Source organism: Mesoplodon bidens (genome assembly GCF_964165515.1).
Source record: "Mesoplodon bidens genome assembly, chromosome: 1".
In the NCBI taxonomy this organism is placed as follows: Eukaryota; Metazoa; Chordata; class Mammalia; order Artiodactyla; family Ziphiidae; genus Mesoplodon; species Mesoplodon bidens.
In genome coordinates this window covers 146,359,057-146,373,620 of record NC_138176.1, presented here as the reverse complement: position 1 = coordinate 146,373,620, position 14,564 = coordinate 146,359,057, and the positions used below count along the sequence as shown (strand labels likewise).

Here is a 14,564-nt window from a genome sequence, read left to right as displayed (position 1 = left end):
GAAAGTCAGATTTTCTTGCCCCATAATAGTTCCTGGCTGTGCATGATGATTACCAAGAAACATTCATGATCATAGATTAAATGTGTTACTCATAGCCAAAAACTTTAATCTTTCCAAAAATTCTTTACAGTTAGAATATATAGTTATATGGAACACATACATACAGGCTGAGGATAAACCTTAATATATTTCATATGTCTGATACATTTTATTTTATTTTATTTTTTTAACATCTTTATTGGAGTATAATTGCTTTACAATGGTGTGTTAGTTTCTGCTGCATAACAAAGTGAATCAGCTATACATATACATATATCCCCATATCCCCTCCCTCTTGCGTCTCCCTCCCACCCTCCCTATCCCACCCCTCTAGGTGGTCACAAAGCACCGAGCTGATCTCCCTGTGCTATGCAGTTGCTTCCCACTAGCTAGCTATTTTACATGTGGTAGTGTATCTATGTCCATGCCACTCTCTCACTTTGTCCCATGTTTGATACATTTTAACATGTTTGGTATAATTTAGGGAGGGATGGCCTCAAAAAATATGGGCGTTTAGGGCCTCTGAAGGTCTTAAAATGGCAATGGCCACTGCAAACTCCCCAAGTACCTTTAGGCCATGTATAGGTTGTGAATTCACCCCTTCACTCTTTAAGAGCCCAACTTGAATCCCTTTATCTTGGTAAGAACCCCAGGCGCCCACAACCACCAGAAAGGAGTCTGAGGGCTGTGAACAGTAGGGGGATGGGTCCTGAGGATTCCATGATCCATAGCGACTATGCTTCACAAGAGACAGACCACCGGGCTTTACTGGTGTGAGTTCTCTCTCTTTACTGATGTGATGTGAAAACGGTGAGAGTTCAGGGGGCAAGAACTATAAGGTTTCTTGTTTTTCTTTTTTAATGTGCTTTCCCCAGTACACTTTATAGATCTATCAGGCCAGGCAAAGAGAAGATGTACAGGGTCATTGTGGCTGGGGACTTGTTGCTACTTTTCTTTTCAAGGATGGGCAGCTCTTTGGCAGAATGCTATTTGGCTTCCATTAGTCTTTGTTGACGGCTGGGAGATAAGTTGGGCTCTATCTACATAACAGGAAGTACTCGGGAGGGAATTAATTGGTACCTGTACTGATGATCACTAGCTTCTTAATGTGGAAACAAGTTCAATACTGTCTTCAAAGCATTTGATTTAAATTCGTCAGCCCTACTGTCCTGATGGGAAGTGACAAAAGTAAATTCTCCTAACTGGGTCAGCAATTGGTCACATTTAGATTTTAATTCTGCCCTATTTCTAGCACTTTTTAATTGTATATATAAGTAATATAGAGAGGAAATAGATATTTTAAGCCATATTAATTAGTTTTATTGTCTTAGATATTTTTACATCTAATTATCTGTTGTAAGGCATTTCGATTTTGTAAAATGTGCTGTTGAATTAAGGGACTTTACTTCATGCTTTATCTAAGGTGAATGAAAAATAAAATTCAGTGGCACTAGAGCATTTCCAAAATCATTCTTCAAGATGGGATTATATTTGTCATACACCTGTTCCATACTCTTGTCTGGCTCATGGAAGCTGTAATTACAGCTGCAGGCTCTGGAGACAGAAGGCCTGGCTTCAAATTCTGGCTCTTCGAGTTCTAATCTGTATGATCGTACCCACCAAGCTCTCTCTAATCTCTGTCACCTGTAAACTGGAAATAATAACAGTACCAACCTCATAGGGTTGTTAGAAGAATTAAATGAGATAAACCAAAAAAAAAAAAGCATTTAGCTCAACATCTGACCTAGAATAAGCACTACAGTATAATCTAGTAGCTGCAGAATAGTTGCAGTAGGAGTAGGAGTATAAAGCAAGGTGCCAGGCAGGAATAAAGCATTCTTAAATGCTCTCCTTAAAATAGGAGTGTTTATATTGTAGAGACATAGCAGTAATTTTCAAACCTGAGATGTGGCAGGGTCTCCTACAGGATTAATTAAAACACCGCTCTCTGGACCCCACCCGTACAGCGTCTGATTGTGTAGGTCTGGGCTGGGGCCACAGTATTTACATTTCTAACAAGTTCCCAAAGGTGATGCTGATGCTACAGATCCAGGGACCACACTCTGGAAACCACTGGCTTGAAGTATGTGTTTAAATTGTGTACCAAAAACATCACTGGTAGATGTAAAAATAACATTAATACTTGTTTGGAGTGTATAAAGTTCCTATCTTTCAAGAAGCAAAAGGCCTCTAATAAATGCAGTCTTAAAAGACATGATTTGTCTTTAATTGGGGGTTGGCGGGGGAGTATAGGGCTTTGTCCAGCTATAAAAAGTCAACATAGGGGCTTTCCTGGTGGCGCAGTGGTTGGTAGTCCGCCTGCCGATGCAGGGGACACGGGTTCATGCCCCGGTCCAGGAAGATCCCACATGCCGCGGAGCGGCTGGGCCCATGAGCCATGGCCGCTGAGCCTGCACGTCTGGAGCCTGTGCTCCGCAACAGGAGAGGCCACAACAGTGAGAGGCCCGCGTACTGAAAAAAAAAAAAAAAAAAAAAAAAGTCAGCATACATTTAAGTGACTAGTCAGAGGCTGCACATCAAGTCCAAAGAAGCTGTAGGGCCAGGATCAGGAATCCTGGAGCCATACCTAACATTCTCTCCCCAGGACAGTGATGATGCCACCATCTCCACCAAGTGGTCTGTTTCTCGACTGCTCAGACAGGCTACTGCAGATGTGCTGGGGGCCCTAGTGATGCTCCACAGATTTCCCTTAAACATACACATGTGCACAAATAGTCTTTAGATACTCTGAAAACATTCATAAAATAACATTTAAAGAGGACAGATTTTCTTTTCTCAACTGTCTCCCAATAGTAGAAAGATATCTTGAATTGATGTTTCAGGAAAATATGTGCACATTTTAAAAACCGATGTCTTTATTTGCATTGAGAATGATGACAGATGAGCATAGCATTTAGGTTAAGGATGCAAATGCCTGCCTTCAGCTTCTGTCTGCTTGATGCCACCCCATTACAGATACACACATACACATCTTTTTACTACACACGTATATAACTGCCACCACAGACTTCCATAATAACATTTATAAAGTGTATAAGAATAATTGAACTCATCTCTGCTGTCTTTTATACTTTTCTAGTGCTTTCCAAAAGCAATGTAAACTGTGCATTTTGCCCTTACATCACACATCATCCCATCATTTTTGAGATTCAGCATCTTAACAATATCACCTTTAAGTATGAGCTCCTAAACTCCCACCCAACACCAAACAATAGCATAAACTGGCCCATCTATGGACTTTTGACCACATCTTCGGGTTTTGTGTGCATTTTATTGAGATATTTTGTACTTTGGATTCTTTCACTCTCAATCCTTGTTCTGATGACAGCCGAACCTCCATTAGTACTTGGGAGTGTGGTTCTATTCAAGTCTCAGCCCTGTTTTCATGGTTTTTCTATTTGTTCTGTTCTGCCATCTGATCTAGAGTCGCCTGGCACTGCCAGCGTTCTGCTGAGAGTTCAGAACTCTTGGCGACGTTCCCAGTTTTTCTCCCAGTCAGGTAAAATGCATACTGGGGAGCTCTATTTCTTTTTTGCAAAATCCATGTTGTGGGCAACCAATTATATTTGGTACTTTTCTTCATTTCTGATTCCAGGGGCACACAGTTAGCAAAGAGCTGGTTCATTGATATCAGTACCAGTTATCAGTACTAAAATTGGGGGAAATTCGCAGAATTTTACTTTGATTTTGAAAATCCAAAGAAATAATATTCACCTTTTCTTTATGGTCTTCTTCTTTTTAAAAAAAAAAAAAAACAAAGATTAGACGCATTTACCTGGAACTGGTAACGGTCCTCTTGTTAACTGTGTCACCTTCTCTACTTCCTGGATGACATCTGGCCTCTCTCTGTGTGATCCTTCTCTGTGTCAGACAGTGAGGGAACTGGTCAGTCAAGCCAGAGTGCAAGGTGCCTTAAAACGAGCACTCATAGGAATAGATTTTGCTTCCTATAATCTAGTACCTGGTGCTAGTTGATGGGATCAATCATATTACACTGGTCATAACTTCTCTTGGTGATGGGTACAAGCTGCTTCAGGGGTCTGCTTTATCATGATTTTCTAATGCTCTTGGCTAACCAAAAAAAGTTGGTTTGAAGCTGACATAGGAACCACACTCCACTGAGACGATCAAAAAAGAAAGACAATTAGAAGCTACTCACATTGTGATCTTTTTTCCTTTCTTTCTATACAGTGGATTCTCCAAGCAGTGAAAAGTCACCTGTAACTACGCCTGTAAGTAATTCCTACTGAGGAATAAGATCATGCATTTAGTGTGATTTTAATTTATAAGGTATTTGATTCACTTAAAGGGGATTCGATCAAAAACGGTCTCCAAACTTTTGATTGTAAAAGAACATTTTTGTCGCATATAATGCTGTCAGTTGAATTATGGAGAAAGAGATAGATTATCATTTTGCACAGTTGTTATCATGCCTGGAAGCAAAATGGTGAGTCAGGAAAGTAAAATCTAAAAGAAACAACCAAAATGAATGTGACATAAGGAATTAGTAATAAAATATGCAACTTCTGTAGGCATTCAAAATCAGCTTTTTAAATGAAGACAATACTTTAACACAGTGTATCATCAGCAGACAGGGCCCAGCCTGGACTTTCCCTGGGAGACCCATGCTGTCTGGGTTATATTCCTTCTCACAATCAGTATCTTGAATAATATATATTTTTTAACATCTTTACTGGAGTATAACTGCTTTACAATGGTGTGTTAGTTTCTGCTTTATAACAAAGTGAATCAGCTATACGTATATACATATCCCCATATCTCTTCCCTTTGGCGTCTCCCTCCTACCCTCCCTATCCCACCCCTCTAGGCAGTCACAAAGCACTGAGCTGATCTCCCTGTGCTATGCAGCTGCTTCCCACTAGCTAGCTATTTTACATTTGGTAATGTATATAAGTCCATGCCACTCTCTCACTTCGTCCCAGCTTACCCTTCCCCCTCCCCGTGTCCTCAAGTCCATTCTCTACATCTGTGTCTTTATTCCTGTCCTGCCCCGAGGTTCTTCAGAACCTTTTTTTTTTTTTTTTCATTTTTTTTTTAAGTTTATTTATTTATTTTTTTAATTAGTTTCTGCTTTATAACAAAGTGAATCAGTCATACATATACATCTGTTCCCACATCCCTTCCCTCATGCATCTCCCTCCCTCCCACCCTCCCCATCCCACCCCTCCAGGCGGTCACAAAGCACCGAGCTGATCTCCCTGTGCTCTGCGGCTGCTTCCCACTATCTATCTACCTTACGTTTGGTAGTGTATACACGTCCATGCCTCTCTTTCGCCTTGTCACAGCCCACCCTTCCCCCTCCCCATATCCTCAAGTCCATTCTCAAGTAGGTCTGCGTCTTCATTCCCGTTTTGCCCCTAGGTTCTTCATGACATTTTTTTTTAAATTCCGTATATATGTGTTAGCATACGGTATTTGTCTTTCTCTTTCTGACTAACTTCACTCTGTATGACAGACTCTAGGTCTATCCACCTCACTACAAATAACTCAATTTCATTTCTTTTTATGGCTGAGTAATATTCCATTGTATATATGTGCCACATCTTCTTTATCCATTCATCTGTCAGTGGACACTTAGGTTGCTTCCATGTCCTGGTTATTGTAAATAGAGCTGCAATGAACATTGTGGTACATGACTCTTTTTGAATTATGGTTTTCTCAGGGTATATACCCAGTAGTGGGATTGCTGGGTCATATGGTAGTTCTATTTTTCGTTTTTTGAGAAACCTCCGTACAGTTCTCCATAGTGGCTGTATCAATTTACATTCCCACCAGCAGTGCAAGAGGGTTCCCTTTTCTCCACACCCTCTCCAGCATTTATTGTTTGTAGATTTTTTTATGATGGCCATTCTGACTGGTGTGAGATGATACCTCATTGTAGTTTTGATTTGCATTTCTCTAATGATTAATGATGTTAAGCATCCTTTCATGTGTTTGTTGGCAGTTTGTATATCTTCTTTGGAGAAATGTCTATTTAGGTCTTCTGCCCATTTTTGGATTGGGTTGTTTGTTTTTTTGATATTGAGCTGCATGAGCTGCTTGTATATTTTGGAGATTAATCCTTTGTCAGTTGGTTCGTTTGCAAATGTTTTCTCCCATTCTGAGGGTTGTTTTTTCGCCTTGTTTATGGTTTCCTTTGCTGTGCAAAAGCTTTTAAGTTTCATTAGATCCCACTTGTTTATTTTTCTTTTTATTTCCATTTCTCTAGGAGGTGGGTCAAAAAGGATCTTGCTGTGATTTATGTCATAGAGTGTTCTGCCTATGTTTTCCTCTAAGAGTTTTATAGTGCCTGACCTTACATTTAGGTCCTTAATCCATTTTGAGTTTATTTATGTGTATGGTGTTAAGCAGTGTTCTAATTTCATTCTTTTACATGTAGCTGTCCAGTTTTCCCAGCACCACTTATTGAAGAGGCTGTGTTTTCTCCCTTGTATATTCTTGCCTCCTTTATCAAAGATAAGGTGACCATATGTGCATGGGTTTATCTCTGGACTTTCTATCCCGTTCCATTGATCTATATTTCTGTTTTTGTGCCAGTACCATACTGTCTTGATTACTGTAGCTTTGTAGTACAGTCTGAAGTCAGGGAGCCTGATTCCTCCAGCTCTATTTTTCTTTCTCAAGATTGCTTTGGCTATTCGGGGTCTTTTGTGTTTCCATACAAATTGTGCAATTTTTTGTTCTAGTTCTATGAAAAATGCCATTGGTAGTTTGAGAAGGATTGCACTGAATCTGTAGATTGCTTTGGGTAGGATAGTCATTTTCACAATGTTGATTCTTCCAATCCAAGAACATGGTATATCCATCTGTTTGTAACATCTTTAATTTCTTTCATCAGTGTCTTATAGTTTTCTGCATACAGATCTTTTGTCTCCTTAGGTAGGTTTATTCCTAGGTATTTTATTCTTTTTGTTACAGTGGTAAATGGGAGTGTTTCCTTAATTTCTCTTCCAGATTTTTCATCATTAGTGTATAGGAATGCAAGAGATTTCTGTGCATTAATTTTGTATCCTGCTACTTTACCAAATTGATTGATTAGCTCTAGTAGTTTTCTGGTAGCATCTTTAGGATTCTCTCTGTATAGTATCATGTCATCTGCAAACAGTGACAGTTTTACTTCTTCTTTTGTGACTTGGATTCCTTTTATTTCTTTTTCTTCTCTGATTGCTGTGGCTAAAACTTCCAAAACTATGTTGAAAAATAGTGGTGAGAGTGGACAACCTTGTCTTGTTCCTGATCTTAGTGGAAATGGTTTCAGTTTTTCACCATTGAGAACGATGTTGGCTGTGGGTTTGTCATATATAGCCTTTATTATGTTGAGGTAAGTTCCCTCTATGTCTACTTTCTGGAGGTTTTTATCATAAATGGGTGTTGAATTTTGTCAAAAGCTTTTTCTGCATCTATTGACATGATCATGTGGTTTTTCTCCTTCAGTTTGTTAATATGGTTTATCACATTGATTGATTTGCGTATATTGAAGAAACCTTGCATTCCTGGGATAAAGCCCAGTTGATCATGTTGTATGATCCTTTTCATGTGCTGTTGGATTCTGTTTGCTAGTATTTTGTTGAGGATTTTTGCATCTCTGTTCATCAATGATATTGGCCTGTAGTTTTCATTGTTTGTGGCATCTTTGTCTGGTTTTGGTATCGGGTGATGGTGGCCTTGTAGAATGAGTTTGGGAGTGTTCCTCCCTCTGCTATATTTTGGAAGAGTTTGAGAAGGATGGGTGTTAGCTCTTCTCTACATGTTTGATAGAATTTGCCTGTGAAGCCATCTGGTCCTGGGCTTTTGTTTGTTGGAAGATTTTTAATCACAGTCTCAATTTCAGTCCTTGTGATTGGTCTGTTAATATTTTCTGTTTCTTCCTGGTTCAGTCTCAGAAGGTTGTGCCTTTCTAAGAATTTGTCCATTTCTTCCAGGTTGTCCATTTTATTGGCATAGAGTTGCTTGTAGTAATCTGTCATGATCCTTGTATTTCTGCAGTGTCAGTTGTTACTTCTCCTTTTTCATTTCTAATTTTATTGATTTGAGTCTTCTCCCTTTTTCTCTTGATGAGTCTGGCTAATGGTTTATCAATTTTGTTTATCTTCTCAAAGAACCAGCTTTTAGTTTTATTCATCTTTGCTATCATTTCCTTCATTTCTTTTTCATTTATTTCTGCTCTGATCTTTATGATTTCTTTCCTTCTGCTAACTTTGACGTTTTTTGTTCTTCTTTCTCTAATTGCTTTAGGAGTAAGGTTAGGTTGTTTATTTGAGATGTTCTTGTTTCTTGAGGTAGGATTGTATTGCTATAAACTTCCCTCTTAGAACTGCTTTTGCTGCATGCCATAGGTTTTGGGTCGTCGTGTTTTCATTTTCATTTGTTTCTAGGTATTTTTTTGTTTCCTCTTTGATTTCTTCAGTGGTCTCTTGGTTATTTAATAGTGTATTGTTTAGCCTGCATGTGCTTGTGTTTTTTACAGATTTTTTCCTGTAATTGATATCTAGTCTCATAGCATTGTGGTCAGAAAACATACTTGATACAATTTCAATTTTCTTAAATTTACCAAGGCTTGATTTGTGACCCAAGGTATGATCTATCCTGGAAAATGTTCCATGAACACTTGTGAAGAAAGTGTAATATCCTGTTTTTGGATGGAATGCCCTATAAATGTCAATTAAGTCCATCTTGTTTAGTGTATCATTTAAAGCTTGTGTTTCCTTATTTATTTTCACTTTGGATGATCTGTCCATAGGTGAAAGTGGGGTGTTAAAGTCCCCTGCTATTATTGTGTTACTGACGATTTCCCCTTTTACGACTGTTAGCATTTGCCTTATGTATTGAAGTGCTCCTATGTTGGGTGCATAAATATTTACAATTGTTATATCTTCTTCTTGGATTGATCCTTTGATCATTATGTAGTGTCCTTCTTTGTCTCTTGTAATAGTCTTTATTTTAAAGTCTATTTTGTCTGACATGAGAATTGCTACTCCAGCTTTCTTTTGATTTCCATTTGCATGGAATATCTTTTTCCATCCCCTCACTTTCAGTCTGTATGTGTCCCTAGGTCTGAAGTGGGTCTCTTGTACACAGCATATGTATGGGTCTTATTCTTGTATCCATTCAACCAATCTATGTCTTTTGGTTGGAGCATTTAATCCATTTACATTTAAGGTAGTTATCGATATGTATGTTCCTTTTACCATTTTCTTAACTGTTTTGAGTTTGTTATTGTAGGTCTTTTTCTTCTCTTGTGTTTCCTGCCTAGAGAAGTTCCTTTAGCATCTGCTGTAGAGCTGGTTTGGTGGTGCTGAATTCCCTTAGCTTTTGCTTGTCTGTAAAGCTTTTAATTTCTCCATCAAATCTGAATGAGATCCTTGCTGGGTAGAATAATCTTGGTTGTAGGTTTTTCCCTTTCATCGCTTTAAATATGTCTTGCTACTCCCTTCTGGTTTGCAGAGTTTCTGCTGAAAGATCAGCTGTTAACTTTATGGGGATTCCCTTGTATGTTATTTGTTGCTTTTCCCTTGCTGCTTTTAATATTTTTTCTTTGTATTTAGTTTTTGATAGTTTGATTAACATGTGTCTTGGCGTGCTTCTCCTTGGATTTATCCCGTATGGGACTCTCTGTGCTTCCTGGACTTGATTGACTATTTCCTTTCCCATGTTAGGGAAGTTTTCAACTATAATCTCTTCAAATATTTTCTCAGACCCTTTCTTTTTCTCTTCTTCTTCTGGGACCCCTCGAATGTTGGTGTGTTTAATGTTGTCCCAGAGGTCTCTGAGACTGTCCTCAACTCTTTTCATTCTTTTTTCTTTATTCTGCTCTGAGGTAGTTATTTCCACTATTTTGTCTTCCAGGTCACTTATCTGTTCTTCTGCCTCAGTTATTCTGCTATTGATTCCTTCTAGAGAATTTTTAATTTCATTTATTTTGTTGTTCATCATTGTTTGTTCGCTCTTTAGTTCTTCTAGTCCCTTGTTAAATGTTTCTTGTACTTTCTCCATTGTATTTCCAAGATTTGGGATCATGTTTACTATCATTACTCTGAATTCTTTTTCAGGTAGACTACCTATTTCCTCTTCATGTGTTTGGTCTGGTGGGTTTTTACCTTGCTCCTTCATCTGCTGTGTATTTTTCTGTCTTCTCATTTTGCTTAACTTACTGTGTTTGGGGTCTCCATTTCGCAGGCTGCAAGTTCATAGTTCCCGTTGTTTTTGGTGTCTGCCCCCAGTGGGTAAGCTTGGCTCAATGGGTTGTGTAGGCTTCCTCATGGAGGGTCCTGGTGCCTGTGTTCTGGTGGATGAGGCTGGATCTTGTCTTTCCGGTGGACAGGACCAAGTCCAGTGGTGTGTTTTGGGGTGTCTGTGAACTTATGATTTTAGTCAACCTCTTTACTAATGGGTGGGTTTGTGTTCCCATCTTGCTAGTTGTTTGGCATGGGGTGTCCAGCACTCTAGCTTGCTGGTCGTTGAGTGGAGCTGGGTCTTAGCACTGAGATGGAGATTTCTGGGAGAGCTTTTGCCGTTTGATATTACATGGGACTGAGAGGTCTCTGGTGGACCAATGTCCTGAACTCGGCTCTCCCACCTCAGAGGCTCAGGCCTGACACATGGCCAGAGCACCAAGACCTGTTTTTTAGGAATTCTGGGGTATTTTGTTCTTTGTTTTCTTTCTTTCAGGTATTTTTTTTTCTTACTTATTTTCAGTGAAATTTCCAGGAATGAAACAATAAGCAGGTGAATGGTCTCCAATTCAAAGCCAGGCATTTGTCAAGCTCTTGCTAGTTCTTGTTTCCCTGGTTTCCCTGAAAGGGAGAACCAGGAGGTGGTGCCAGGCTCTGTCCCTACTGCTTCCCCGTGCAGACCGGTGCTCACACGTCCTCTCACTGCCTCTGCTCTTGGAGGGGCAGCCTGTGAACACACATCCCAGTCCGGGGCATGTAGGGCTGTGGTACTGACCGTCTGTGTATTTCTCTCTCTGTCCCCTCTGCCACAGATCGGCTGCTTCACCCTCTTCTGACAGCCTCAAATGCTTCCCTTCCATTCCATGAAGGGATCTTTATAGTCCTTTCTGGTGTCCAAGGTCTTCTGCTAGTTTTCAGCTGGTGTTCTGTGAGAACTGTTGCATCTATAGATGTATTCCTATGTGGAGAGAGATGAACTCCACGTCCACCTACTCCTCTGCCATCTTGAATATCAGTATCTTGAATAATATTAACTGTACATTTAGTTTTCAATTCTTTATTTCGATGAAATAAAGAGAGCACTTGCTAATTAAAATGTCAAGACCCATGACACTGTAGAAATTCCTTGCTGCTGAATTATACCTGGACATTCTTCATAGACCTGACTCTTCTCTGAACTGAGTATTTCCAATGCTGGGCCTGGAATACTCACCCTCTGAAATTTGAATTGGTTTGGAGCCTTCCTCTATGGCACAATCAACTGTAGCATTTCCTGAGGCCCCCAGGTGTAGCTGCATAATCACTGCTGCACCTTTGATTACAGATTTACTAACCATATGACCCTGAAAGTGCTGTATAACTTCTCTGAACCTTGTCTTCCTTGGTAGTACAGTGAGATAATAACACTTTCAGAGTGTTGTGGGCTTTATTTGAAATAATTACACAGAAGCTTGTAGCACAGTGCCCAATACATGAACGAATCCTCCCCAGTGGCTAATCCAAGAGGCCCACCATAGCCAACACCAATTCTTATCTATAGGTAAATTGTCTCACTTTGGGAATTCCTAAGTACCTGTGCAGAATGGAGAAGGGACCCATCACCCATCACAACCCCTCCCCAATATCTCCAGCCACGTTCCAGAACTACCAGCCATTTGTGGAGGCTCAGTCTTAAGCCAGTACTGGGAATCCTGAGTTTGTTGGGAAGCTGAGTACATCCACAGAGGATGGGACCCCCAGAAGGACCCCAAGGCTGGCATTCATGGCACAGATCTGAAGAGTAGTATAACATAACCCATTGAGTTCCATTTTAAATGACATGGGAACAACCATGTCAAATTGTTCTAGTCCCGCCTGGCAGGGCTGGAGAGGAAGGACGTCCTACAGAGATACATTCTTATTTCTGTGTATGGAAAATAGAATAAGAAAGAGAGAAATTACTGACCCATATAGGTGAATTCTTGAAAATACCCACCTAAATTTGATGTTCTTTTGATGATAAATAGCTCTTCATAGAATGGAAAATTAAAAGAAATTGGAAAATAAGAGAAGGTTGAGGGGAAGTAAGCATTCGATTAGTCTGAACTCAATAGACTCGGGGCAGTTTTGCTCAGATGTGAAGTGGCCCAAAGCTATAGGGTCTACGAAGGGGAGAGAAGAGGATCCATTACCCAGCCAGCATGAAGTTATTCCATTTATTTATTCAACGAACATTTCCTGAAGACCTAAAAATTCAAGGTCTTGAGATACTTAGGCAGGATAAAGGGCCCTCTTTGCCCTCAAGGAACCCCTAGGCCAGGGAAAGATCCAGATCTGTAAACAGATAAATTATAGAACAAAGTGTGCCAAACGCTCTGCATTCTTTCTCTGGAAACTTTTCTATCTCTGTTATGATAATTATCCCACTGTCTCCTGGGGATCGTTTATATATGGGTCACTCCCTCACAAGCCCACCCCCATCCCCACTCTCAGCTGTAAGCTCCATGAGGCTGGGGCTCTTGGCCGCCTGCTATGCCACCTGGTCATAAGTAAGTGCTCAGCAAATAGTCACTGAAAAAGGAGCATGACCACTTCTCTTGCCCTCCTGTTTATCACAATAGTCTCTTCCTCTTTATCTTCCTCTGAAAATGCTCATTGTTTTTCTTTCTTGCTTTCTAACAAATATTCCATATTGTCTTCTGTGCTCAATCCCCATATCCCACACTTCTCCCTCCTGTTTCTGCTTACTCCTGACTTATTCTTGCCATTACAACCTAGGGAAACCTGAAAATTAACTAAATAATTTCTAATTGTTGCTCTTATTTTCCTGCTGTTGGACTTTCCCCATTGGGCTCCCTATAGCTTTATTCACATTACCACACCCTTTTCCTCAAAAGTCAAAGAAGAGCCATGCCCCTGAGAGAGGGTCTGAACATTTAAACTGCTTCCAAGTCTTAGGAAAATGCCAAGTGGAGCCAACATCCAACTCCATTAATTCCAGGAGAATTTTCAACCTGGGATCCATATTTAGATGACATTTTATGGTCATCCAAGGAAATGTGGGAAACTCTGGATTTTATACAATAAAATAGTTTTTCTCCTGCATAACTTGTCAGAGGCTTTCATATGCAGATATGCAGTATGAATCCCAAGAGTGGCATATAGGAAATACATTTCCCTCCCTGATTTGGCCACCTTTCTCTGACTTTTTGTGACCATCCCTACCATTTGCAGGAACCACAGCAAGAGTATCCAACGAGGCCCACATTTCACATGTCTAAATACATTAAAGCTATAGATATTTATAATGTTAAAAATTGAGCAACAGCCATGGCCTGGCTCGTATTCTCAGCCTGGAGACTTCTCTGGATGGGCCAGCCATTGTGCACCTGAGTGGTAGCCTGGATTACTGGGGGCAGGGCAGGGGAGGTGGGCTGGCCCAGCTATCTTGGGCAGTAGCTAGACCCATCTAAACCTTGGATGGGACTGACTCTGTCCAGCTTCGCAGGCAGCCAGAGTAGGTAGAGTCTGCCTGCCCCGCACCCTGCCCCAGACTCTCCCCCTCCTCCCTAATTCCTTCACCCTCACCCTGCTCTTTCCCTCAGGATTCCCAGACCGTTCTAAGTGCCTCCCAAAACTGTCCCATCAGAACAGAGAGAAGGGAAGAAGCACAGTTATCGGGGAGCCTGGATTGCCTCAGCACCTACTCTGGGTGACAAGGGAGGCCAACTTTAAACACATCAGCCTCCCCACTTTTGCTGGTTTCCCAGGGACTAGCTGTGATTTCTCTTCCCCCTCAGACCCTCTCAATCCCATTCATATTCCGAGGCCTGGGTGCCCACTTTGGTTCATGCATCCTTCTCCCATTATTCCCATTTACTTACTTGGTTCTCAAAATCACAAAAACCTTTTTTAAAAGACCAAAAACACCAAAGTCTGTGGGTTTGAATGTTTGTTTTGTGGGCCCTGATCAGGGACTCCCCTTGCCTGGATCTCTGGTGATGCTGGTGAACACTGGTGAGTTAAATGATCCCACTTTAGAGAAAACTGGGATGGAAAAGCAATAATAGCAGTATAAAAGATGAGTTCTATAGCACAGCAAACACCACTTCTCACAAAATGCAGTTCTGCTGAAATAAACATTCCTATTTGCTTGGACCCAGGATCAATATGCAGAATGAGTATTTTATGCTTAGGAGCGTGAATACATTTAAGAAATCACTTCTAAGGGAAACAAAGCAAAAGCCTTCCCATGCCAGTGGCTAATTACTTCGCGTTTTCATTAGCTCCGGAAAAGGTTCACAGAATCATACCAGCATATTGGAAGTAAAC

At 40.5% G+C, this 14,564-nt stretch overlaps 1 protein-coding gene across 8 annotated transcripts in view; it reads left to right on the top strand.

The window, feature by feature from the left end:
- The window catches only part of LIMCH1 (LIM and calponin homology domains 1), a 340,048-nt gene that overhangs the window by 302,081 nt on the left and 23,403 nt on the right, over window positions 1-14,564 (top strand). For 5 of the 8 annotated variants that reach the window (XM_081248348.1, XM_081248345.1, XM_081248347.1 and 2 more), the window contains one exon: window positions 4,252-4,292. In XM_081248348.1, coding sequence (XP_081104474.1) covers window positions 4,252-4,292 — 41 coding nt within the window. Of the gene's footprint in view, window positions 1-3,484; window positions 3,560-4,251; window positions 4,293-14,564 lie in introns of all 8 variants that reach the window. The other 3 variants (XM_081248346.1, XM_081248344.1, XM_081248342.1) reach the window with 1 other exon arrangement.